Consider the following 27,088-nt stretch of genomic DNA (forward strand, 5'->3'; position numbering starts at 1 on the left):
TAATTATTATGTATCCATGGTTTAAAAACATTAACATTTAAAATGTATTCATTGTATTTACAGTATTCCATTTTGGACTGACTGCAGAAATTTGTAATTAAAACTGACAATAGGTGACAATTTTAGGAGATTTTTCTTCTCTTATAAATGGTCAACCAATATAATTTTAATCACCCATTTTTGCAGTCAGTCAATGATACAGTAAGTACTGTACAGTTGGTTTATTTTTAATGCTTACATGTCTTAAACATTTGTCTTTTTTGTTTTTCATAATCCACATAATACCAAGCCTATTAAATGATGTAGAGACCAACTCTCTGGAGCTGTTTGTATACAGTTTTGAGATCAACATCTACTTTTATGTTTGATTTTCAGTTTTTCTTTTGTCTTTTATCCTTTTCTCAGTATGAGCTCTACATACTTTCAGGCACAAATTGTTGAGTATTGACTAAAGGGTCATTCTATTCAACAGTATATTATTTCAATACGCACCATTTTGTTTTACTCCTGTATGACCAAGCCTGATTCTTAGAAGTTAGGGATCTTTTACAAACTACAACCTGTTAATGCCATTAGTCAGTAAAGCACCACAGCATCAGTACACTTCCTCTGCCATACTTCGCTGTGATTTCAAACCAGCCAGCTGTTTTCTACTTTTAAGATGCAGCGAGATGTTGAAAAAAGAGGTTTTTGGAATGTAGTTTATTATAATGTTCATTAAAACCGATTTTTCTTTGTTGCTTATGCACACTCATTCCGATATCGCACATATTTTGTGAAAGAATATATTACAGGGTCTCATATGCGCATTCAGCCCGTTTCATTGAAGAGTCCATGAGTCCCTGAAGGGATGTCGACCAGAACCTCAGCTCGCCCCAGTTCCGTAAATGTTTTAGCATCTAGAATCAGGAGGAAGGAGCTCTTTCTCTTAAGAGGAAATATAGGTGTGAGATTTGATAGATATTCTGATATGTCTTGATAAAGCTTAATCTGGTTCATACATGAAACAAACAAACAAATAAATAAATAAACAATAATGGTAAAATATTAATTATAATTTTGTATTATATTAATAGGGGCGGCACGGTGGCGCAGCAGGTGGTGTCGCAGTCACACAGCTCCAGCGGCCTGGAGGTTGTGGGTTCGATTCCAGCTCCAGGTGACTGTCTGTGAGGAGTTGGTGTGTTCTCCCCGTGTCCGCGTGGGTTTCCTCCGGGTGCTCCAGTTTCCTCCCACAGTCCAAAAACACACGTTGCAGGTGGATTGGCAAGGCAAGGCAAGGCAAGGCAAGTTTATTTATAGAGCACCTTTCATACAGAAGCAATTCAAAGTGCTTTACAGAAAAAGAAATTACATTAAAAGCCAGAGTAAAATCATAAATTCCAATAAGACAATTACATAAAAAGAGTAAAATGATTAAAACAATTTAAAATGACAATTAATGAAAAGAAATAAAAGAAATAAAATGCCGTTACAGAAAAGTGCAGAATATTTTAAACTGAGCTGTAAGCCTGCTCAAACAAGAGAGTTTTAAGTCTTGATTTAAATGTGTCTAACGTTGGGGCACTTCTAATATTCTCAGACAGCTGGTTCCATTTAAAAGTGGCATAGTAGCTAAATGCTGCCTCTCCATGTTTAGTTTTGACCCGAGGCAGGACTAACTGACTAGTTCCTAAAGATCTGAGATCTCTGCTCGGCTCATATCTCTGTAGCAGATCTGATAAATACGCTGGTCCTACCCCATTGAGACATTTATAAACCAGTAATAACACCTTAAAGTCTATTCTATAACAGACTGGTATCCAGTGTAAGGATTTGAGGATGGGGGTGATATGATCTCTTCTTTTGCTCCGAGTGAGAACTCTGGCAGCTGCATTTTGAATCAGCTGAAGCTGTTTAATGGTCTTTTTTGGAAGTCCAGCTAAGAGACCATTACAGTAATCAATCCTGCTAGAAATAAAAGCATGGATAAGTTTCTCTAGGTCTGGTTTAGTCAGAAAATCTCTAATCTTACTGATGTTCTTAAGATGGTAAAATGCTGATCTAGTAACCGCTTTAATATGACTACTAAAACTGAGATCTGAGTCCATTGATACACCAAGGTTGCGAGCCAGTTCTTTAGATTTGAGGGCTCTCGAGTCCAGATACGTAGCCAATCTTTGTCTCTCAGTGCTATTCCCAAATAGTATAATCTCAGTTTTATCTTTATTCAGCTGCAGAAAATTGTGTCCCATCCAGTTTGTGATGTGTTCAAGGCACTTGCTTAATAAGTCAACTGGGCCAGAGTCGTTTGGGGACAGGGCCATGTAAATCTGAGTATCATCTGCATAGCTGTGATAGGACAGCCCATAGTTCTGTAGAATCTGGCCAAGAGGAAGCATATATAAATTAAATAAAAGTGGACCAAGAATAGAGCCCTGGGGGACACCACAGGTTACTGGCATGTTCTCTGAAATATTATTTTCTATTTCTACAAAGTAGTTCCTGCCTTCCAGGTAAGAAATGAACCACTTCAGGACTGTTCCTGAGAGTCCAACCCAGTTTGCGAGTCTATCTATAAGAATCTTATGGTCAATGGTATCAAAGGCAGCACTAAGGTCAAGAAGTAATAGAAGAGATACCTTTCCAGCCTCTGTATTTAAGCGGATGTCATTAATTACCTTGATTAGAGCAGTCTCAGTGCTGTGATTAGACCGGAACCCGGACTGGAATTTGTCTAGGCTACTGTTTATGGACAAGAAACCAGTGGTTTGCCTGAAAACTATTTTCTCAATGATTTTGCCCATGAACGGTAGATTAGAAATTGGCCTGTAGTTACTTATCAGAGAAGATTCTAAATTTTTCTTTTTTAGAAGAGGCTTTACAACTGCAGTTTTTAGTGAGCTCGGAAAAACCCCCGACATGAGTGAGGTGTTTACAATGTGGAGTATGTCTGGTGCTATAGTGTGAAACACACTCTTTAAAAAATTGGTTGGTAGTGTGTCAAGACTGCAAGTGGATGATTTGAGATGATTAACTGTGTCAGTTAAAATATTACTATCAACAGTACTGAACTCTGACATTTTAACTAAGGAGTTTTTATGAGGTGATGGAGAAGGTACAGACTCATTGTTGGATATAGATGTACTAATCGCTTGTCTGATATTCTGGATTTTAGTGTTAAAAAAGAATGCAAACTCATTACATCTCTCAGTTGATACTAATTCAGGGGCCATTGGTGTGGGTGAGTTAGTAAGTCTGTCGACCACGGTGAAGAGGATTTTGCTGTTGTTAGTGTTATTGTTGATGATACTAGAGAAATAGGATTGTCGTGTTTTGCATATTGTCGCGTTGTATTGACGTAGCCTATCTTTGTAGATTTCTTTGTGAATATGAAGACTTGTTTTACGCCATCTGCGTTCTGCCTTGCGACACTCCCTCTTTTGGATTTGAACAACAGAAGCATTTCTCCATGGTGCTTTCTGTTTGCAAGACAAGGCCTTCATTTTAACTGGCGCAATCTCATCCATTACACTGACAATTTTTGTATTAAAACTATTCAGCAAATCATCAACAGAGTTGGATCGTTCACATGGTGTAGTGCACAATTTACTCATGAAAAGTGTAGCTGTGCAGTCCTTTATAATCCTTTTCTTGACACAAACTCTTCTATCTCTGATGACTGGTGAGGCCCACATATCAAAGAACACACAGTAGTGATCTGACAGTGCGACGTCCTTCACAGTCACTGATATGTTGAGACTCTTTGAGATAACAATATCCAGCGTGTAACCATGACAATGAGTACTCCCTGTAACATGCTGTGAAAGACCAAAAGAGTCCAATATGGCAAGTAGTTCCTTGGCAAAACAGTCCTTGGGATTGTCGATATGTATGTTAAAGTCACCAGCAATAACAAAATGGTCAAAGTCTGTAGAAATAAAGGACAGCATCTCTGTAAATTCATCAATAAAATTAGCGCTGTACTTCGGAGGCCTGTAGACAGTTACTAGTAATATCTGTGGTGTCCCTTTCAAAACTACACAGAGATTCTCAAATGTTGTGAAGTCTCCAAATGATAACTGCTTGCACTGAAAAGAACCATGGAACAAAGCAGCTAGACCTCCACCTTTTCTGCTGGCACGAGATGCATTTAAAAAATGAAAATCTGGAGGAGCCGACTCCAATAAAACAGTTGCAGCACTACATTCATTTAGCCAAGTCTCAGTTAAAAGTATAAAATCAAGCCCATGTGCTGTAATAAAATCATTAATTAAGTGTGATTTGTTTGTGAGAGATCTGATATTTAGAAGAGCTAACTTAGTAACTTGTGCACTTTGCCACAGAATCTCTGTTTCACATTTTATTTGCTGTAGATTGGCTACATTCACAGAATCTGACCTGAACTCTCTGTTCTTTCTCTCTCTGATAAGTACTGGAATGGGAGAGATTACAGGCATCAAAGGTCCAAGCTTGTTTTGAAAAGGACCAGGACCCGAAAAACATCACTTTTCTTTGCCCTTATCAGCTGACGAAGCTGTGTGAAGCTCCTGCTGGCGATGGGGCCGTGAGCGAAGCTGCCTTTCCGGGGGTTGAGGAGCTTGTCTTTTCCGTTGAGGTGCTCTAGGTGGTGATGGAGTGTGATTATTCTTAGGGGACAGTCTGGGGGACTGCAGTGGAGAAGTGGCAGTAGATGATGGTGGAGTAGAAGCTGGGGTGGTTCTTCTTTGCACCTGAGGGCTGGCTGACAGGGAAAGTGACAGCCTTGTCCCAGCCGAAACCAGCTTCTCCATGGCTGCTGGGAGGTTCAGGTGGGGTGATGTGGGGGGGGAGATAGAGGACAAGGAGGATTCCTCTTGGGGTTTTGGTGTCTCTGGCAGCTGATAGAGTTGGTCATTGCCACTCATGTCCAGTGTCTGCTGCTCCCTCAGGTCGTCTTCAGTGGAGAGAGGATGTTCCGGCTCTGACATGGTGTCATCAGCTTGTACAGGAGAGTTCCTGGATGTTGATGCTGATGCGCCACCCCCAAGAGAAGTAGATAGATTGCACACTGAGAAAATGAGATTGTCTGTCAGAAGTTTAACACCCCTCTTGTTTGTGTGCAGTCCGTCTCTCCTAAAAAGTTCTCTCTTCCCAAAAAACAAGTTAAAATTGTCAATGAAGTTCAGTCCATTTGACCTGCAGCTGTTCTGTAGCCATGTGTTTAATCCCAGTAACCTTGAGAACATATTGGTGCCTCCTGCAGGTAGAGGTCCACTGATGAAAAATTGTATGTTGAACCTACTGAGTGTGTTAATGAGGTCATTAAAGTCTCTTTTTAAAACTTCAGAGTCCTGCTTGATAGTGTCATTCTTTCCAACGTGTACAATAATCCTCTTCACATTGGTGTACTCAGCCAGTACAGCTGGAAACTTTGCAGTAAGTTCAGGCACGGTGATGTTTGGCTCGCATCTCACTATGAGTTTTGGGTTTGTTACCCCATTAACAGTGTCATCTCCAAAGATCAGGGTGTCTGCAGTAGGTTTGTTAGAGTTTTGAGACTGACTGACACTTCTGGCACTTTCTGTGCTGTGTTCACTGTGTTTGTGATTCTCACGAAGGGCATGCAGTGGTTCAAACCTGTTTTTCAGCTGCAGTGAATAAGACCGGTTTTCTGGTTTGGGTCTGTGCTGTGCTCTCTCAGCAGCAGTGTTAGGTTTAGCAGCTGAAATCCCTGGACCAGCTGTGGTACCAGGAGTAGAGGACGAGACTACAGAGCTATACAAAGCACGGCGCTTGGGTCTAGCTTCAATCTGCACCCATTGCCCGTCTCTAGTTGTACTCACAGCAGTGTTGCCATTTACTCGATCCTCTGGTCTAGATCTGTGTCCCTCCACTGTCCGCTGCTCCGTTAGGTCCTCAGCCCACTGTCTGCTGAGTGGCGACTCGAAAATTGGCGACTCGAAAGTGTCCGTAGGTGTGAATGTGTGTGTGTGTGTGTGTCTGTGTTGCCCTGTGAAGGACTGGCGTCCCCTCCAGGGTGTATTCCTGCCTTGCGCCCAATGATTCCAGGTAGGCTCTGGACACACCGCGACCCTGAACTGGATAAGCGCTTACAGATAATGGATGGATGGATTATATTAATATACATAATAACAATGTTTACTGTTTTGTTTAGCCATAAAATATATGTAAGACTTTTAAAACACTTTTTGTTCCAAAACTGGTTCCACATATTTTAAAAATATGACCGTCAGGTTTGGGTTCAAGTGTAATATTTATTCTATGGAGTCAAAATAGGGTCAAAAAGATTTTGAGTTTGTAAAACAATACTCACAAATGTAACGGACTTTGTAACGGAATTTGAGCAACTACAGACACGTAAAACTACACAAATGTATTGGAATGCACAAATTTAAAACAACAACAACAGCAATAATAACTTAAAATCACAAATGTGTAATAAAAAGAGTTGCATTTGTAAATCAAGTGTCGTGAATGTGTGAATCAGTACCTTCTCAAATGGCAAGAACTGTGTAAAATGTGCAAGAACAAACCTTTTTAAGTTTCCAAATGTGACAGTGGGAGTTTTTGAATGAGGTGTAAAAAATCCACACATTCGCCTTCTCTGCTGTGTCTTCTCTTTAAGACCCTGTTTTGACGACCAATTGGTGGACCAATATGAAAGCTTTAGCTGGACCAATCACATCATGAGGTTTGTTTAACCAACCAGAATAATTGCAATTTCCCCCTGGGATCAATAAAGTATTTCTGATTCTGATTCTGATTCTGATTCAGAACACTGATTTGTTGCTATGATTGACAGCTCCGACAACACCCTCTACCTCCAGCAAAAGGTAGCATCACAGTGACCGTTTTTCTGAGTGAGACTGTCATTGAGGAATTTGATGTGTTCTTGGTGAATGTGTGATGCCCTGTGATAGACTGGTGCCTCATCAAGTGTGTGTTCCTGCCTTGTGCTCAATGATTCTGGGTGGGCTCCAGACCCACTGTAGCCCTGAGCAGGGTGAAGCGATACCAGAAAATTAATGAATATAAAGATTATAATTCTTAAGTTTCCAGAAAAATAACCTTAAATCGGAGCCAAACATGGAAAATAGAATCCATGTATGATTCTACTTTCTAATAATTTATTTTCTTACTTTTAAATTAGCTGTCTAGGCTGAGGACGGCACGGTGGCGCAGCAGGTAGTGTCGCAGTCACACAGCTCCAGGGACCTTTGTGGGTTGTGGGTTCGATTCCCGCTCCGGGTGACTGTCTGTGAGGAGTTGGTGTGTTCTCCCCGTGTCCGCGTGGGTTTCCTCCGGGTGCTCCGGTTTCCTCCCACAGTCCAAAAACACACGTTGCAGGTGGATTGGCGACTCGAGTGTGTGAGTGAAAGTGTGTGTGTCTGTGTTGCCCTGTGAAGGACTGGCGTCCCCTCAAGGGTGTATTCCCGCCTTGCGCCCAATGATTCCAGGTAGGCTCTGGACCCCCCGCGACCCTAAATTGGATAAGCGGTTACAGATAATGGATGGATGTCTAGGCTGAACTCTTAGTAGATGTTTATATATTAATATTAGTGTATTCGTTTGTGTTAATGCAGTCACATTTCAAAGCTTTTACTAGTTTAGAATGGTTTATTTCTTCTTCCGTAGAGAAGCCGTTTGTACTCCACTTTTTCCTTCACCTTTCTTGGTGTGATGACCACTGACATGACCACGCCATCGTCTTCATCCTTGGCGCTTGGTGCCGGAACAAACACAGGTTCAGATGTGAACAGACCAGGATGACGCCACACCTGGGAACGAAAACCAACTGATGGTTAAACTCCCATGCCAAGGACAAAATGGCAAAACGGAAAGCTTTTCATTTAATTTAACCTTAAATCAGAATGAATAAGACACATAAATAAAGTGAGTATGAGAGCTTCGGCTATCAGATATATTTAAATATTTAAGTCTTTTTTTTCTGAATTATGTTTATATGGTTTTCAGAATACAATACAAAGGATTGTGTATATGTTGTAATTAAGCACAGCAGGTTAGTGTCGCAGTCACACAGGGTCCAGGGACCTGGAGGTTGTGGGTTCGATTCCCGTTGCTGTGAGGAGTGTTTGGTGTGTTCTCCCTGTGTCCGTGTGGGTTTCCTCCGGGTGCTCCTGTTTCCTCCCACAGTCCAAAACACATGTTGGTAGATGGATTGGCGACTCAAAAGTTTCTGTGTGAGTGAATGTGTGTGTTGCCCTGTGAGGGATTGGCGCCCCCTCCAGGGCGTATTCCTGCCTTGTGCCCAATGATTCCAGGTAGGCTCTGGACCCACCGCAACCCTGAACTGGATAAGGGTTACAGATAATGAATGAATGAAAAAAGCTGCATGGGGGTTGGTGGCAGTTATATTTTCTCTATATGGTCCAGAATTGGTTGCCACATTTTAGCAAAAACCTTTGGTCTATCGGTTAATCATAAGTGTATAGGTCTATTACCAAGACCTCCAGTCCATGCTTCAGATGATGTTGCAGCTTCTGATTTCCACTGTTGTAATATTACTCTATTGGCCAAAAGGACACCAAGATTTTCTGAAATTTATTCACATATAGATTAGAGTCTCTTATTCCAATAATTGCAACTAATGCATCTGGTAAACAGGTTCTATCAAATACTGTAGAGAAGAATTCAAAAACAGACTTACAAAACTCATGAAGTTTAGAGCATGTCCAAAATTCATGAATCAATATTCCTTCTCCAATTTAACACTTGCTGCATGTTGAAGAGGTCTCAGAGAAGATCCTATGCAATTTTGCTTTTGAATAGTGAAATGTATAAACTATTTTGAACTGTATTAATGCATGTCTTGCATTTATTTAACATCTGTTAATATTCTTTAGAGTATCTTCCCATTGTTCATTAGTAATCTCTATACCAAGTTCTTCAACCCATGCTTGTTTGAAAGAGTTGGACTGGATAGCAGTGTGGTCATATAAGATGTTATAAAAAGCGGAAACTGTTCCTTATGTATATGGACAGAAAAAAAGAAACTTCTCCAAGCATGAATGATGCAGTTTGGTTTTGAACTCAACCAAAGGAGTTCTAATGTAATGCCGGATTTGCAAATATGTGAAAAAATGTGAAGAGAGAAATTTATATTTATTTGCTGGAAAGAAGCAAAACTGTTGTCAATGTAAAGTTCTTCAATAGTTTTTAGATCGCTGTCTTTCCATTACAGAAAGACAGCACCCTTCAGTGCTGCTGGAAAGGCATGGTTGTTACATATTGAATTGTCTATGTACATAATAGGAACTAAAGTCTAAAACACAGCTTCTCATAGAAGAAGATCGGTATATTTATTTCAATATAAATGAACAGATAAACATTTCTAATCTGGTTTCTGTTTACTGTGAGACCAAATATTCTCTATAAGGGATTCAATCTGAAATCTGCTCTGTTTTTGCAGCGCGAGTGCTGTCTTGTCAAAAAATAGCACAAGGTCCTTCTTCAGACATCAACTCTTCCACTGTGTTTTTCTAGATTCCAAAGTATTTCTGTAATTTTCTACCTTAATGCAAATAATTTATACATATTTTCAGTAATAATTTGCAGTACACCAATAAATATTCCTGGTATTTTGGGCTTGACCCTTTATTTTTATTCCTTTTAAAGTATAAACTTCCTCTGAGATACATACCTTCAGCTTTTTACTCTCCAGGTCCATCTTAAGCAAAGAATCACCAAAAACATGTCCAAAGCCACAGGCATAGAAGTAGCGATATGGACGACCATTGTAATGTGTGTAATTGATTTGTGGAAACTCCAGGCCACCGTACTCCAGTAAATCATTATTGTAGAGATTCTCATGGGTACAGAAGACCTTTATATAAAATACAAATGACTCTAGTAAGTGGTTGTAAACATCAGCTGTAGATTTTTAGTGTCACAATGATTTCTTCTTACCCCGTTACTGGTCTTCATGGCTGTGGCGGTGGTGTGTGGTAACCTGATGAGGTTTTGGTCATTTGGATCATCTTCCGTTATGTCCAGAGGCAGGACATACCTCCGAGGCAGGACAGTACACAAAGAGTTGTAAAACTGGCAATGCAACCAAGTTTTATTTTAAGGTCTTTCATTTTAAAACAAATATTAATATTTGAGACCATATTTGGACAGATAAAGATAAGGCAGATTTACACACAATACCTCTATAAATGTTAACAGCACTTTCTAATAACAGTTAATGACTAATTTAAATTTTTAATGCTTTAAAATTCCCCACTTGTATGAATGGAAACAAAAGTAATATATACATTTTAAATGATTAAATTAGCAATAAACCAATTAATACATATATATCCATATTTGGTAAATATTCTATTTATAGTTGATTATCATCCTAACTCTACTTTAATTATATATATTTTTTTACATGTGTTCTGTCTGTTTTGTACAGAAATCCTGAAGGGCATGATGAAAAGAAAAGTACAGCTCATTTGATTTTTTTTTATCTGGTGCTTCATTAGTCTCTGTTCAAATCTGGTATGAGGCAAACCAAGCAGAAACAAAATGTCACATGTATACCTTACAGAGCGCTGACTAGCTAGAGACCTGTCAACCACCACAAAATGCATATCTCCCTCCCTGGATCATCATCTTAACGTGGTGGAGGGGTTTGCGTGTCTGCGTGAGCCTAGAAGCTATGTTGTCGGGGGCAATAGCCCCTGGTAGGGTCTCCCAAGGCAAGTTGGTCCTAGGTGATGGGCCAGACAAAGAGTGATCCATAAAGATAAGTAAAAACAGCTTCCCTCACCCTGGAGCCAGGCCTGGGGGAGGGGCTCCTTGGCAAGCGCCTGGTAGTTGGGCTTTCACTCATGGGGTCTGGCTGGGCTCAGCCCAAAGAGCAACAGGGGTCCACACTCCCATGGACCCACCACCTTTGGGAGAGGTAGTAACTGGTGCATTGTGGATCGGGTGGCTGCCGAGGGCGAGGGCCTTGGTGTTCTGATCCTCAGTTACTGAAACTGGCTCTTGGAACATAGAACGTAACCCCTCTGGTGGGAAAAGAGCCTGAGCTGGTGTGCAAGGTTGAGAGGTACCGGCTAGATATAGTTGGGCTCACCTCAACACAAAGTATGGGCTCTGGAAACAGTCTCCTTGAGAGGGTTGAGAGGGATGCTCTTTCACTCTGGAGTTACCCAGGGTGAGAGGCTTAAGGCAGGAGTGGGCCTACTGATAGCCCCCCGGCTTAGCGCCTGTACGTTGAGGTTTACCCCAGTGGACGAGAGGGTAATTTCCCTGCACCTTCAGGCTGGGGAAACGGCTCTGATGGTTGTTTGTGCTTATGCACCAAACGGCAGTTCAGAGTACCAGGCCTTCTTGGGGACCCTAGAGAATGTGCTGGAGAACACTCATTCTGGGGACTCCATTGTTCTTCTGGGGGACGTTGGACGTTCTGGGGGAAGCTCACGTTGTGACAGTGAGACCTGGAGGGGCATGATTGGGAGGAACACAGAATTTCTCTGCGTAGCCAAATGGCAGAAGGTGTGCAGTTTGGTGGTCAAATTGGACTGGAGATATATATAACCTCAAATATATTACATTTTTTGTTTAATGAGCAACAGACCAAAATAGTAATCAATGATTTTCTTCTATGATTTATCTTCATGTTACAAAGAAGCCATTTACTGACATTTAGTGTCCTGGGTGTATTAGAGACTATGCACCATTTACATAGCCACTCCAGTGTTAGGGCAAAATCAATTTAATACTTAATCTTCTGTGTGTTTGGTGTGTTCTCGCCATGTCCACGTGGGTTTTCTCTGGGTGCTCTGGTTTCCTCCCATGGTCCAAAAACACAGGTTGGTATGTGGAGTTGCAACAATGGTGTGAATGTGTGAGTGTGTGTCGCCCTGTGAAGGACAGGCGCCCCCTCCTTGGTGTGATCCCGCCTTGCACCCAGTGATTCCGGGTAGGCTCTGGATCCACCACGACCCTGATCTGGATAAGTGGTTACAGACTATGAATGAATTATTTCATCCATTCATTTTTAATGATAAGACGACAGATTGCTTCTTTATTATCCCAGCTCAGTTCAGATATTCTGTAAGCTGTTTTTGTGTTTTATAAACTGACAGAGAGGAAATAATTGAAAATACCTTAACAAAGCTTAAGCACAGTTTCTAATTCTGAAATTCTAACATGGAATTCAATTTGAGGTTTTATACATATATATTTGGTCATGGAGACCTGCCAGACCCATAATAATCTGTTGTAGTTTAGTACCTTATCCAACTCCTGTCCAGTGGCTTTACGGAGGTTCTCCAGTGTAAATTCACCAATCACATTTCCTTCCTCTCCACAGCACATGTCTAGGATCAGATGTCCATGCTCTTCATAGGCATTGATTTGGTGGAGCGTAAACATGGCACTGGTGTAGTACCTTGTCTTGCTGAGCTGTAGAGGAAAGCATCAAATTTGAGATGATTATGGATTACAATGTCACAAGTAAAAATACTCCACAATAACCAGGAATGCAATGCCTTTCCTTTAAAGTACACTAAAACATAGGCATACTCTTGCCATTTCCTGTAAATTTACATGAGTGATGACCCATATTAATGTTATAAATTTGTGGACAATAATTTATTCAACATATCTTCTGAAACACATGGTGGGGACCTGCTCTACAGAGCATACACATGTTCATTTTGGGACATAAATATCCTTTTCATGCACTTAGATAAAATATATATATAAAAAAAAAATAAAAAACAGTTTTCATATTCATTTTTGTTAGTATATTCTATACTCAAAAAAATGTATTGCATGTTTGTGTCCCTTTGTAAGTGAAAAAAAAGCTTTGACATACCTGGCCTGTTCACCGGTCAATCACATGGAAGATGGTGTCCAGATGAAGCTCCCATGACATGACTTTTTGGAAGCTCTTGCCCTGGACTCTGTACAGAACGAACTTCAGAAGGTCCAGCTTGATTGGCTGCTCTATGAAGACTACATAATTTTCTGACATAGCTACAAAAGCAAACAAAAAGAATTATAAAGGAAAATGTCTGGTACATTTTTGTTTTCAGTGCTGGTTTTAAAGGAGCAACCAAGTACATTTTTACCATGATATATATTTACAAAACAGGTTTTTATCATTTGTACATGTTTTGAATAAAGTGCATTTACATGAAATGAAGACCCAAACTGATTGGTGCTCTATAAATGAACCAGTTCATAGTCCATAGAGAATGTCCTTTACATAGGAGCAGCTATATTTACAACATGACTAGTACAGAATCTCTGATACCTCCAGGGGATGGTTTTTCAAAAGGTATCTGACAAGATTAAAACAATCTTATAGTTTAATTAAACTTGAAAAATTGTTTTTTCAAAACAGAAAAAAAAAGTTTTTTGATCCTGAAAATTTAAATCTGGATTTTGTAATCCAATCTAATCTTTAATCAGGATTAAATGCTACAATTGGGTTTTTCAAAACTTTTAGCAGAAATCTTGCATAGTTTTGATACTTAATAACCGGATTATCATTATCCCACATTGAAAGGTGTTAATCAGGATTAATAATGTTGAGAACACACTTCGTACAGAAATGACTTTGAAATAAACCGGAATTCTGTAAAAGTGAGTTTAAAGCACTCACACTCAAACATATTTACAATGAATGCTGTGTTAAACTTTTATACCTTTCATGATCATTGAAATTTTAGTAATTTGTTTCATACATACATGTAGCTAGGATAAAATGTAAATTCATTCATTCATTCATTGTCTGTAACCGCTTATCCAATTCAGGGTCATGGTGGGTCTGGAACCTATCCGGAATCACTGGGCGCAAGACGGGAACACACCCTGGAGGGGGCGTCTGTCCTTCACAGGGCGACACACACACACACACATTCACTCTCCCACTCACAACTGTGGACACTTTTTTTAGTCGCCAATCCACCTAGCAACATGTGTTTTTACACCATGGGAGGACACCAGAGCACCCGGAGGAAACACATGTAGACACGGGGAGAACACACCAAACTCCTGGAGGTCCAGGGATTAAATAAGCAATTAAAATCATAATTAAAATGTGGAGATGGAAAATAAAGAGATCAATGTGCTCTCTTGAAATTTAATCATTTTGTTTTTCTTTTTTTTTTTGTCCAACAGAAAGCAAATTTGAGGAGTATTAAATCACAGAAAAGCCAGACCTAGAAATCCTTATCCTGAGATATCTGGACCAGCTTAATCCAATCTGAAATTGTTTTGAAAAACTGGGGCAATATTCATTAATTATCTGTAACCGCTTATCCAGTTCAGGGTCACGGTGGGTCCAGAGCCTACCTGGAATCATTGGGGGCAAGGCAGGAATACACCCTGGCAACACACACACGGAACAGTTTTAAGTCGCCAATCCACCTACCAACGTGTGTTTTTGGACTGTGGGAGGAAACCCATGCGGACACAGGGAGAACACACCAACTCCTCACAGACAGTCTCCCGGAGCGGGAATCGAACCCACAACCTCCAGGCCCCTGGAGCTGTGTGACTGCAAAACCTACCTGCTGCGCCACCGTGCCACCTCTGAGATCGTTTTGATACTGGATAGGAGAAAAAGGGATTTTGTTATCAAGACAATTTGGATGAAGACTAAAAGTTTTGAAATACTGGCCCCAGAGGTCACAAGATTACATTTGTTAGATTAAAGGCAGTTTTATTATGTGACAAAAAAAAAAAAAAAAAAAAAAGCTTGTTTGCTCCTTTAAAATCCATTTACATTAAAAGTTTACACTACATTCTCTTTTGTAGAAGGAAAGCTGAAATCTGTAGTTTGTTATGTGTAAAAATAAAATAAAATGCCTTGTGTTGATGTATAAAATCTTGCATAAAATCAATAGCTTAAATATCTACAATTGCAATTTTGTCACCAAAAGTACAGAAAATATTCCCTTCAGAGCATTTGGCTGAGGTTTTAATTCCACATCAGTAAAGATTTTTCTGAGATTTGAATGCTATGTTCATTACATTATTGAAAATAAAGAATTGTTTTACCAAAACTGTGGTAGTAAGATGGCTTTCTTGAGTCAGTAGCTGGAACTGAGCAGAGGAGTTCAGCGCCCTCCAGATCAGCTCCATCTACCCTACCCTCACCAGGAGGAACACGGATAATATTGTAGAAGTATCCTTTGAAAAACACAAAAATATGTGAACCTCACAAAAATACACAATATGCCAAAATATTTGTGGCCACATTTTCTACCAACATCAGTTACATCCATCTACCAACATGTGTTTTTGGACTGTGGGAGGAAACCCACGCAGACAACACACCAACTCCTCACAGACAGTCACCAGGAGTGAGAATCAAACCCACAACCCCCAGGTCTCTGGAGCTGGGTGACTGCAACACTACCTGCTGCGCCACCATGCCACTCTATTTACTTATATGAATAAAAAGACATTAATACTCCTTTACTATATAGGTCCCCAATTTTATTCAAGCAAATCCTAAACCCCATGTCTTCTCTTCCTTGTTTAAATCCATTATTTCACCAAATATGTGACAGATATGAGATCTTAGATACCTCGCTCAAAGCTACTGTTTCTGCCTTTACATCTACAAGGTGGACCAACGAGGTAGGTATGTTTAACAGGGTGGACAGTAAGTAGACACAGTGGTGGTGGTTTGCTAGTGTGTTTTCAGGCAGACAATTACAGGCAGTTGCTATTTTAAAGACATTTCATTTAGCATTGCTGCCTGTAATTACCTCGTATTCCGTAAGAATTGCCCAGGTTGTAGGTTGCTCCTTCTCGGTCATAATGAGGATGGGCTGTGGCTGCATTCACGGCAATATACTTAGTCCAGTCCACCTTAAAAACAAACAGCACATATTGTCTGGTGGTAGATAGCCACACAAAGCAAGCTCATATGCTTGGAATTTATATTATTTATATTGCTTTGCACTCTACCTTAGCTTGGCATTTCAATATTTCATATAGTTTCATGTTTTGTTTGTTCACGACAATATCCAGCATGCCTTATTATAGCTGCCAAAGATCTAGATACCTTACCTCAATATGGGTTCATTTTTGTGTTTGAAAATATATAACTAAATAAAACTACAAATGTTTACAGGAAATGTAGTGATGTTTGGGAATGTATAGACCTAAATGTTAGCTCATTTTTATGAGGCATTCAGTGTAACACTCCAGGACCAGTACATTTTCTCCCAAACAATAGCTAATATTACTAACTAATGTTATTTAGAACAGTTAGCATTAACAGGCCATTAAATATTGTACCTTCTCTTTTGTCTCCAGACTTTGGGGATTGATTTTGCGCATAAGGTTGGTTTCAGTGCTTACGTAGAAATCCCCTTTATATTTGACAAAGTTCACACCAGCATTATCAGTGGCTTCTACAGAGTAAAGTAAAATATTAAAGGGGACAAATTATGAAATAAAGTTTACATTTCAGTACATTTGCACATTAATGTGGGTATCTGTGCCTACCCACTCCAAAGAAGACAAGTCAGTCATTTTTTGAGGGCTGTCTAAGTGAAAAAAATAATGGATTCAAAGAGCAGTTCTGAGTTTGCTCCACTTCTGAGGTCATGTTGGGAGAAATTAGCCAATAAACAGGGCCGTTTAGACATCAGAGCAGTGTGTTGTTTGATCCTTGGAGTACTGAGCAAAGCAAATCTCAGATTAAAACCACAAACTGTCAACATGTGGAAAAATAGCATAATATGTAATCTTTAAGACATTAAATTGTAAATTATTTTTAAATATTTAATTATTTTGCTATGTACAAAATTAAATCACTTAAAATCACTTAAACCTGTGAGGGTGAAGGTACTTCAGTGACTTGTTTTAATTTGTAGACAGCCCAACACACTAGAATACTAACTTCCCAACTCTGTTACGTTAGCTAGCACATGTCGTGTTTGGTTAGCATCATGCTAAGTGATCTCAGAGAGGAAAGGAAATTCTACCCACCCAGAGAATCTGATTTTAGTTATTATCTCTTATACTATCAGATCATATTTGTGGTAAATTTACTCACAAAAGCAGACTCTACATCAGCACAATTATTCTAAAGTATTAATTTACAGACATTTCATTATAGAACCACTTAAACACTGGGCTGAATTCATTAAGAATTGTACTTGGGATCTGGAAGCGCGAGAAGAATTGAGTGAAGATGTTCTTGCAGGGATCCGGCATGGCCAAGGTCCCAAACTCTGACACCACAATGCGATTCTTCTCGAGATTCTGGATGTAGGAGTCACTGCGTAGGAATCGGCTACTGTAGGTTACCTGACCATCTTGGATATGGAAGAGGTGCATCAGGGCCATACCATCAAACCAGTGATTAAACCTGAGGAGTAGTTTCATTTAAATAATCAGGTCTTAAATTACCTGTTAAATTACTTGCTATTAATTCTGTGCAGTGCTATTTGCACAAACATGATCTGCCAAGGAGAAATGCTTACCTGCAACATCAGTTAGGTCAGTCCTTATCAGCATGAAAATGTATGACATATGCAACTTTCTCAAGAAGCAAGGATTGATTGTAGCCCGGGAATTTTGTGCACGTATATTTTTTGGTGTAACATGCTTATAATACAGCTTGAATAGCATCAAGCTCTTGATTTCATACCTGCTTTCCCCAAATTCAAACTTGCCAGGCCCATTGCGCAGAAAGCTGCCATTGATCCAGGATGGGATCTTTCCTTTTATTATTGTAGGTATGGGCTCTGGAGTCTCCTCTACCGACATGACCAATGGAGCGATGCTTTCCAGACCATGGGCCAGAGGACGCACTTAATTTTGTAGAGGATAACAACAGAGGATTAGTCTATTGTCTGAGTTAAGGTGGCCAGTATTTGGCTATAACCAGCCTTTAGATCCCAAGTGACCTAGCATGGTTCTACTTACAAATGCATCTTTTGTAGACAAAAGACAGGAAGTTTTACAGAATAACAGCAAAAAATCTCCTTCATAATATTTTTTTAAAGAATACAGAATCTAAACTGCATTACTACATTTGCCTTATTCTTACTTGACTACTTAATCTACCTTGATGACGTTTAACTTTAAAACATTTTAAATCGTGCAATAGTTGCTAGGAATACAGATGTGAGCAGAACACACTTAGACTAATGCAGAGGATCTCAGTTGCAGAGATATTAGACACCTGCTCATCCAACATTTTTTCTTGAATGGAGTCTGCTCTATACACCCCTCATTATCTGCCTTTTTTGATCAAGTATCCCAAACTTTTTTCCAAGAATACCATGAGGTTTGGTCTCTATTATGAAATGACTTGTCCTAAAAAAATGGTTGGCTTGAGCTGCTTTAGGACTTTGAACGGACACCGTGCTGAAAGCCAAAGCTCTAGGTGAACGATTAACCAAGACTATACTCATAATTCTCATGATAACTCTGAGAAAATAGAAAATAGAGATTGTGAGACTTTGTGTATTTTTTGTACTGTAGTTTGTAGAAACATCTGTTCCATCTCAAATATTCTCTTTCCTTTCAGTAACAGGTTTTAGACAACAAAGTGGAACATTGTTGTGAAGATTTGACAGCATTCAGCCATGAGAGCATTAATGATGACAGCTAATGATGTAACTTGGAATCGGTCTATTGTGATCTTAGGCTCATGTGAGTGCTCCAGACTGTCTCATTCTATTGGCAAACAGAATGGGCTTTAAAAAAAGGCTTTAAAAAGCTCATCTTTACACATAAAATATGGTGAAAACAAACATTTAGACATTAAAGGTTTTGCTATTAATTATAATTTTAATGCATAACATATCATGCAGGGAACTGGCAAGACCTTCACGTGCATGCAACTTCACAACATCCTTGAGTTATTTTTGCCGTATTTTGGGGGGCATTGTCTTGCTGAAACATCCACCTTATATATATATATATATATATATATATATATATATATATATATATATGTAGTGTGAACAGACCATGTGTGTAATTTTCAAGTGGATATATGAAAAAAAATCCTTATTAAAATAATAATACAGCTTACCTGATGTTTTAAACTTGGGTTCCTTAGGTGGTTCAGACATAGTTGCAGGTCAGAAAATCACTCTAACTTAAACTGGCAGTTGCAATAGAATGAGAGTATGTTTACAAAATACTGCTTGAAGTGGGTGGGGGCCTGACATCTGTATAAAAAAATGGACTCTGCACACACTGACAGTTACTCAACAGTCTCTGAACTTCCTGATGATAAAATATGCTGCTTTTATAACTGCTACTGTGCTGTGTTTATTAGGCCAGATCTGACCTGTAAGTGAGCATGGAGTAAGAATTATAAACCCACCCGTTTGTCTTGTTTGGGCTTGTTAACCACCCATTCAATCTGACGCAATTCTCTATCAGCCTTTTAGATGCTCTCACGGTCCTTAAATACAATGTGCAACTTATGCTATTTAATGAGTATATCTAAACATACTTGTGTGTGGTAAAAGACATTAATCATCATAAATCATTTTAATTAGATCTTACAGCAACAAAAAAATGTATATAAACATTAAAGACGTACAGTACCTTAGTAGGGAATGAACCCTTTAGAGAAGCAGTTAACTTAACATGATGCTCCCACTACTGAACTTCACATCAAGGGGTCTTTAGTTGACCCCTTTAGTTGACCACTTTTTAGCTGAGCTTTGTTGCCACCAATATCTTTTAGGATTCAGGCCAAAACAAACTTTGTCTCATTGGATATGGGTGATTTTATGTGATAAAAAGATATAAAATGCATGTATTTTTCTGTTATAACCCCATACTAGAAAAATATACAGATTCTGAGGATCTTGGTTTCATACAAGCACCTGTCAGAAATGTTCCTGTCTGTTAATGTATGACTTAGAAGGGAAAAGTACACTTGATAAAATGGCCAAAGTATGAAGCTATGTGGTAGGTGTGATTATGGTAGTTTAAATAATGTGGCCAGTAGACATTCTTTGGAAAATACAGTCATCCCCCCTGCCCTTCATTCATGGTAATTTTCAGATCACAAATATACCCCAAAAATTTCATACCCCAAAAGTATTTTACAAACTTCCAATATTTAGTCATTGCCAACTCTATGCATTAGCTAGGTCTCCTTGAGTCACACAATGCTATGGCCAATGTCATAGTCTCATTCTTGGCTTAAACAGTTTCCCAATCTATTTTCCCAGGAATTTTCTATGGCGATTATAGAAGTTTAAAAATGAGTTCACTCATATTATAAGGTGTCTACAAATGTAATAGGTGCAACATAGAAGCTCATTAATCATCAGTATTAGGTTTTTTTTTTCAGATGTACTAAGAAAGGCTGTGATTTCAGTTGGCAAAAGTGAACTTTGACACCAATATCTGTCTATAGAACCACAGTAAACCTTTTCAGAGTTTGAAAACATTTTAGTTCAGGGCTCTAAAAGACACAACTTGTTCTATTTTTCTCTCCCATGGGCCTAGTTTATATGGTAAAATAAAAACACGGGAAATTGTGACTCTTGTCTTTTATCAAATAGAAAGAAATGTCCTTGGCCAAATTCATGGGCGTAATGTATACAGATTAAACACTGCCTAAGCAATATCTCTGATATGCTATTTTAGGTTGCCAGACACAGAAAAACAACACTTAAGTGACAAGCTGATCTAAAGTGAGAAACGGCCATATGCTGATCATCCTCACTGCACTTTTATAACTGGAATTTAAAAAACAGCAATCAGCAAATCAGCTGGAGTCTTTGTGTCAAACCCCCACAATAACGACATGTTTATAATGATAGTTCATAAAACAGTGGAAGCCATTGCAAAAATATGAAAAGGATACAGTATAAAGTAATGAGGCTGAAAATAAATGTATAATTCTCCAAGACAGGAACATAGAAAAATGTATCATACATAATCTCAAATGAATCCATGACTCAGCAACTGCACACAAACCTAAGATAGGTGCTGGAGATGTGTGAAACATATTGTTACTGAGCTCTGGGGCTGTGGAAACATATTGTCTGGACTGATGATGTTCTATTTGTTTATACTTCTCTAATATATATACAGATCAATCATAACACTATGACCTTCTCTTTGTTTCTACACTCACTGTACATTCTCTCAGCTACACTGATCACACAGAAGCACTTTGTAGTTATACACATACAGACTGGAGTCCACTTGTTGCTCTACATATGTTATTTACCCAGATTCACCCTGCTCTTGTTGTGTCTGATCCACTCATACCATCACAACACACACTAATGCACCACCACCACATACTATAACATACAAAGTGCTCCTGTGGTAAGTGGAGTTGAGAGAATGGACAGTGAGTGTAGAAACAAAGAGGTGGTTATAATATTATGATATGATCAGCGGGCACACACACACACACACACACACACACACATACACACACATACAGTACAGTGCAAAAGTTTTAGGCACCAGAGATTATGAAATTTTAAAAGCTATTTATCTGAGAAACAAACAACAAATAACGCCCATCATTAGAATAAAAAAACAAAACAAAATAAAACAATAAGTGTGACATTCTGTGTGTGAATGTGTTGGTTTAATTTTTTCCAAATCTCTTCTTGTGGCAGTCCATATTATTATTTGTGGTCATCATCCAATACCTAGTTTTACCGGTTAATAAATAATGATTTTAAATAATGTGTGCTGTTAATTTAACAAATTCATGCAATCAAGGAGAATCTAAACAAAACATTCTTCTTCAATATCTACTACTTTATAGAAAAACAACTATCTTAGATTTCTTATTTGTTTTATATATATTTTTTTGTATTTACTGTGATTATATATACATTTATACAAGCACCACGCTTAATAAGAAGGCATTAGTTTAAATATAAATAATTATCTTAGGTGCCTAAAACTGTACAGTACTGTACATACACACACACACACACACTCAGATGGGCATGCAGTCTCATACACAGCAACCTGTGATGATCTGACATTTCTTTCTGTCATGGTCAGTATTAAGTATTTCATCAGTTTCCTCTGTGGATTCAGACCAGGCAGCCTAGCCATTGTTCTCTACTCCACTAACCACCATATACCAGGGAATTCTCTGACTAAAACATTATGACCCTTATTACTTGGCCCTTGCGATTTTCAATCACTGACTGTTCACCTGCCTAATACTGTATATACACTACTCCCGCACCCCCATTTTTTATGCACAAGAAATAAAAATGTGATAAATATAAAACTATACACTTACAACGCATTATTTATTTTTGTTATGCTCCAAAAACTTCAGAAATTAAAATACTGATTGTATTCAGAAACCATAAAATGGTCAACAACCATTACATGACTTCATTTCTAGTATCTTTCTGCTTATGTGAGAGCATTGTGAGAACATATTCCTGGAAACCAGCTGCCCAGACGTTGATAAGGCATTAGTCTCAGAAAGGGGTGGACACTACTTTGATTTGGTTCCTCCAATGGAATGACCAGTGACTTGTTGGGTGCAGCTGATAAGGAAAGATTTAAAATCTAGCTCTGGGCTCTGAGTGATCAGCAGGACCTAGTCATCATGCTTCCATTCGTTTTGGCATCTGTGCTCATCGCTAGCGGTAGGTGCATTTTTTGAACTGTAACATGCACACGAATTTAAGTGGAAAATTACCTTAATATAATGATAATGACGTTAAAAATCTTAAACACAGAAATGGATATACATTTGTGACTACCACAGTTAAGTGATTATTGTTTTTCTCCTTCAGCTCTGGGTTGTGGGGTTCCCCCCGTTGAGCCTGTTACCCCTCGCGTGGTCAATGGAGTGGATGCCAAACCCCACAGCTGGCCCTGGCAGGTCTGCCAATCTCAGTTCATTCATTGTATTCCTTTCTTTTTTCTACTTAACCTGTTTCAGCAGGCTCCATAGTGGCCACTCACTGTGGTAAGCTGCTAGGGAGCAACAAGGGTTCTGTTCAACTTCCACAACATGCATAGATTTTTGGAAAGTTATTTTATCTCATGCACAGCTTCTGTAAGCCTTAAAGTGCCAGACAATACAAGACAGTGTTAACCTATATCAACTATACTATATATCATATCATATATCATATATATAAACTATATATCAACTATACCAGGTTGGTACATAACCCATTAACCCAGACACAAGTTGGATGGTGTATTTTTTCATCTGATTGGCTATTGAGCAATGGAAAAACAAAGAATGGTAATGGTATAGAACAGGGTTGTTCTTGTAAGAAGGATTTAACAGATAAATCCAAAATACAGTACACACTTACGTTAATTTAAGTTTGTTGATATCTGAAACTGTTGTAAAGTTATTTAAGTTTAGACCCAAAGGAGAACGGAGTAATGATTCTGACTGACATAGTTTATTACGTAATGATTGATTATTTCATAATGTTTAAAAGATCAGTTGAATTCTAATTTAAGACAACCATTCTTAAATAAATAATTTTCCACCTGTAGATTTCTCTGCAGTACCTGAGAGATGGAGAGTGGAGACACACTTGTGGTGGCTCCCTCATTGCCACCAACTGGGTGCTGACTGCTGCACACTGTATTAAGTATGATGTATTACCTTTGCTATTCATTTACTTAGAAATAGGTTTCACTTTCACAACCCTGCTAACACTGATAGCAAAATTTGAGATGATTTTATTCTAAAATGTTTATTCAGTAATAACAGCCACAAGCAAACATTTTGGCACCACTGGTTATCTATGCGCATTAAGTTATGTGAACTTTTTATTTCTTTACATATACATTTTTTATTAGATTTTTTATGGATTTAAATTTTAATTGATTATGACAGTAAATATATGAGAATATATTTCTGAATATTAATTATATTAGAGCCTTATTCTGGGTAAGGATTTTATTCTGGATTATAATGTCATGGCAATTTCATTTTTGATTATTAATTTAGTTAGAATTTTATTTTGGATATTAACTTGATTAATTGTATTTTAATGCCTTATTATGAATTTCATTCTAATTTAATTCCTGATCTAATTCATATTATTGTTGTTTTCCATGTGTTAAGTTGTTAAGATGCTCTACAACCTTTAAATTTAAATATTACCTTCATTCTAACTGCAGTACAAAGAACACCTACCGAGTCTTTGTTGGGAAGTATAACCTGGTGGAAGATGAAGCTGGATCCAAAGCCTTTAGCACAGAGACCATTGTTGTTCATGAGAAGTGGAACTCCATCTTTGTGGCTTTTGGGTCAGTACCACCTTACATATACTCCATACAAAAAACTTATGATGCAACTTTATTACAAACACTTGCCTTGTGCTTCCACCCAGGGGAAACACTTTGTAGGAAACTAATTATTTCTGTTTACTGCAGAATCAGCATCACTCCTTCATCCTGTATCACTGGACTACTGTTGTTCATTGTGCAAGTGCAATGTGCTTTAAGTAGTAAACTGTGAGCTATGATCATGTTGACCCTCAGCTGAGAGCAGCCAATAAAATATTATAGAAGGATTTATGTCAATAGATTTTGTAAATGTTATTTACCGTATCATCATGTTTATGCATCTAGCCATTATTTGAGAAAACAGATTGCCTGTATTTTGCTCAGGAAGGAAAATCTATGATATCTTTAGAAGAAATCTAAGGCTCAGTGTTGTTGCTGGGAAAACAACTGCAATGGAAGCAAACCCGAGATTACAATTTGCAGTCTGTTTAATTTCTGACTTCGCTCATATTTACTGCAGCAACAAAAAGAGTACAGAAAATTTAGACAACAGTTTGAAATGGGCCACTGATGAAGAGGATCCACAAACGGTGCAACAGTATCATGGCTATTGTCTCTAACTATATTATATATATAATAATTAGTGTAAATATTATATACTAATTCATGTAAATATTATATACTATAATAATTAGATGAAGCTACAAATACTGGGTTTCTAATAAAGTGGTCAGTGTATATACAGTATATATGTAGTTATAGAAGGTTTATTTCCCAGGGCTCTAACAATTAAAATAGAAGTTATTTCACCACCCAAAAGTAGGCAACATATTTATGAGAGTAATCGTTTATTATTTCTGTAAAGAGCAGCTCACATGAGATGAAATATCAAAATGATTTGTCATCTAATTGTTCTGATGCTGTTAACAAAAATTTATCTCTATCATGATGTGGTCAGGAATGACGTAGCTCTGATTAAGCTGACTGAACATGTGACCCTGAGTGAGTCTGTGCAGCTGACCTGCATGCCTGCACCTGGAACTGTCCTGCCCAATAACTACCCCTGCTACATCACCGGATGGGGCAGGATCTCCAGTAAGTGTGTGTATGTGTACCAGGAATATATCACATTGTGGGGATTCTTCTACCTGGTTCATGCAATGTAAATCAATCATATTTAAGGTGAAGTTTCAAGAATGGGGTTAGGGTTACGGTTAAGGTTAGGATTAGGGTTAAGCTGGTATTATTTTAGTGTAAGGAAAGGGTACGTCTCCACTAAATGGAAGTCCATGTAATGGCTCGACAGTGCATGAAAACAAAGTCATTATTGTGTAATTATCATAAAAGTACATATTCCATTGTGGTCCTCTAGGTATAGAGTTACAAAGTGGTGTAGATACAATATAGGTGTTCCTGAACCAGTGATTATTCACTCTGTATTCACCAGATATACTGTTGAGTGGTGTGGATATAGTGTTGTTTTATGCTACTGCCTAAATGGCAGCTGTTGGTTGGTCATAGTGTTTAAAGTACACCTATTTCCATGCAAATTAATTTCAGTGTGCACAAATGTTGGCTTGCTTTGACTAATGATGTAGGAATATTCATATTTCAACTGCTGATTAACCTCTTTATTCACCCTGACAAATGCAAACAAGACAAAACCGAGAGAAGTTTAACTTAGACCAGGAATGTCTTATATGGGCATAATGCCAAATAGGGAATAAAAGCATAACTCCAATTGTGTTTAGGCAGATGTGTGATGTTTTTCAGCTGGAGGACCCATTGCTGATAAGCTGCAGCAGGCTCTGATGCCTGTGGTGGACCATCAAACCTGTACACAGTTTGACTGGTGGGGTCCGGCGCTGAGGGACACCATGGTCTGTGCTGGAGGGGATGGCATTGTTGGTGGCTGCAACGTGAGTTCCCTCACGCTCTGACAATTCTGTACTGACACTAATGATTAATATCAGTGTCTACGTTTCTGCGTTTTGGAAGAAAAATACTGGATAAGCAAGTATCCAAAAACTTTGGGTCAGTGTAGAATGTCCTCTGTCCTGCAGGGTGACTCTGGTGGCCCTCTCAACTGTAAGAATGCTGAAGGTGTGTGGGAGGTCCATGGTATCGCCAGCTTTGTCTCAGGCCTGGGTTGCAACTACGAGAAGAAGCCCACCGTCTTCACCCGTGTGTCAGCCTTCAATGACTGGATCGACCAGGTAATATCCAGGGTTTCTCAGCTACACTGATGGTCCTTGGGGCCAATAATGAGGGACAGACAGTAACATGATCATGATGGTGAATAAAATAAAAAAGTGCAACAGGCAAAAATACAACTAGCAGAACACATACAAAACATGTCCAAATGACAGCAAACAACTAAACACTCTTAAACTACTAAACATCACTACTGTTTGTGGATTTTATGAACGGACTGAAAATTATCCACTATGTTTTTTGGCACTATTACCAAATGGTGGAACCCAAAAATCGTGCACTATATAGTGAATTGGTCACAGTTTTAGACACAGTACCAGTAAGGTTTTTTGTATGTAAGTGTTTTATATCTTGTATAATGATTCATACTTTTAATAATTCTGATTATTGTTTTTCCCAGGTTATGATGAAAAACTAAAGAAGACAATGGATTAAATCATTTCAATAAAGGTGTTTAAAATGTTTGAGTAGTATTTTTCAAAAGTCTACTTTCTAAAACACACACCATACAAATATCACTAGATAAGCTAAATATTATAGTTTCCTTAGTTAATTTTTTATTTCTCTTTTCTTCTTTTTATTGTAAGTTCACATATTGTGGATTGTAAATAAAATTGCTATATTTTTGCCGGGCCAGCCTAGAAGAGGCATTTTTGCGTACTGACTGACA

General features: G+C 38.5%; 1 protein-coding gene and 1 pseudogene across 1 annotated transcript; one reads left to right on the plus strand and one right to left on the minus strand.

Annotated features, from left to right (window-relative positions):
* Positions 1 to 810: 810 nt before the first annotated feature.
* On the minus strand, positions 811 to 19,055 carry LOC136677861 (carotenoid-cleaving dioxygenase, mitochondrial-like; annotated as a pseudogene).
* A 3,494-nt stretch (positions 19,056 to 22,549) lies between these two features.
* Positions 22,550 to 26,836, plus strand: LOC136678331 (chymotrypsin-like elastase family member 2A). The gene is made up of 8 exons (XM_066656352.1): positions 22,550 to 22,589; positions 22,740 to 22,828; positions 23,464 to 23,561; positions 24,097 to 24,225; positions 25,163 to 25,299; positions 25,978 to 26,123; positions 26,268 to 26,420; positions 26,819 to 26,836. The coding sequence occupies exons 1-8, from the start codon at positions 22,550 to 22,552 to the stop codon at positions 26,834 to 26,836; spliced, it is 810 nt and encodes a 269-aa protein (XP_066512449.1).
* The last annotated feature ends 252 nt before the right edge of the window (positions 26,837 to 27,088 follow it).

This window comes from Hoplias malabaricus, chromosome Y (assembly GCF_029633855.1).
Source record: "Hoplias malabaricus isolate fHopMal1 chromosome Y, fHopMal1.hap1, whole genome shotgun sequence".
Taxonomy (NCBI): domain Eukaryota; kingdom Metazoa; phylum Chordata; class Actinopteri; order Characiformes; family Erythrinidae; genus Hoplias; species Hoplias malabaricus.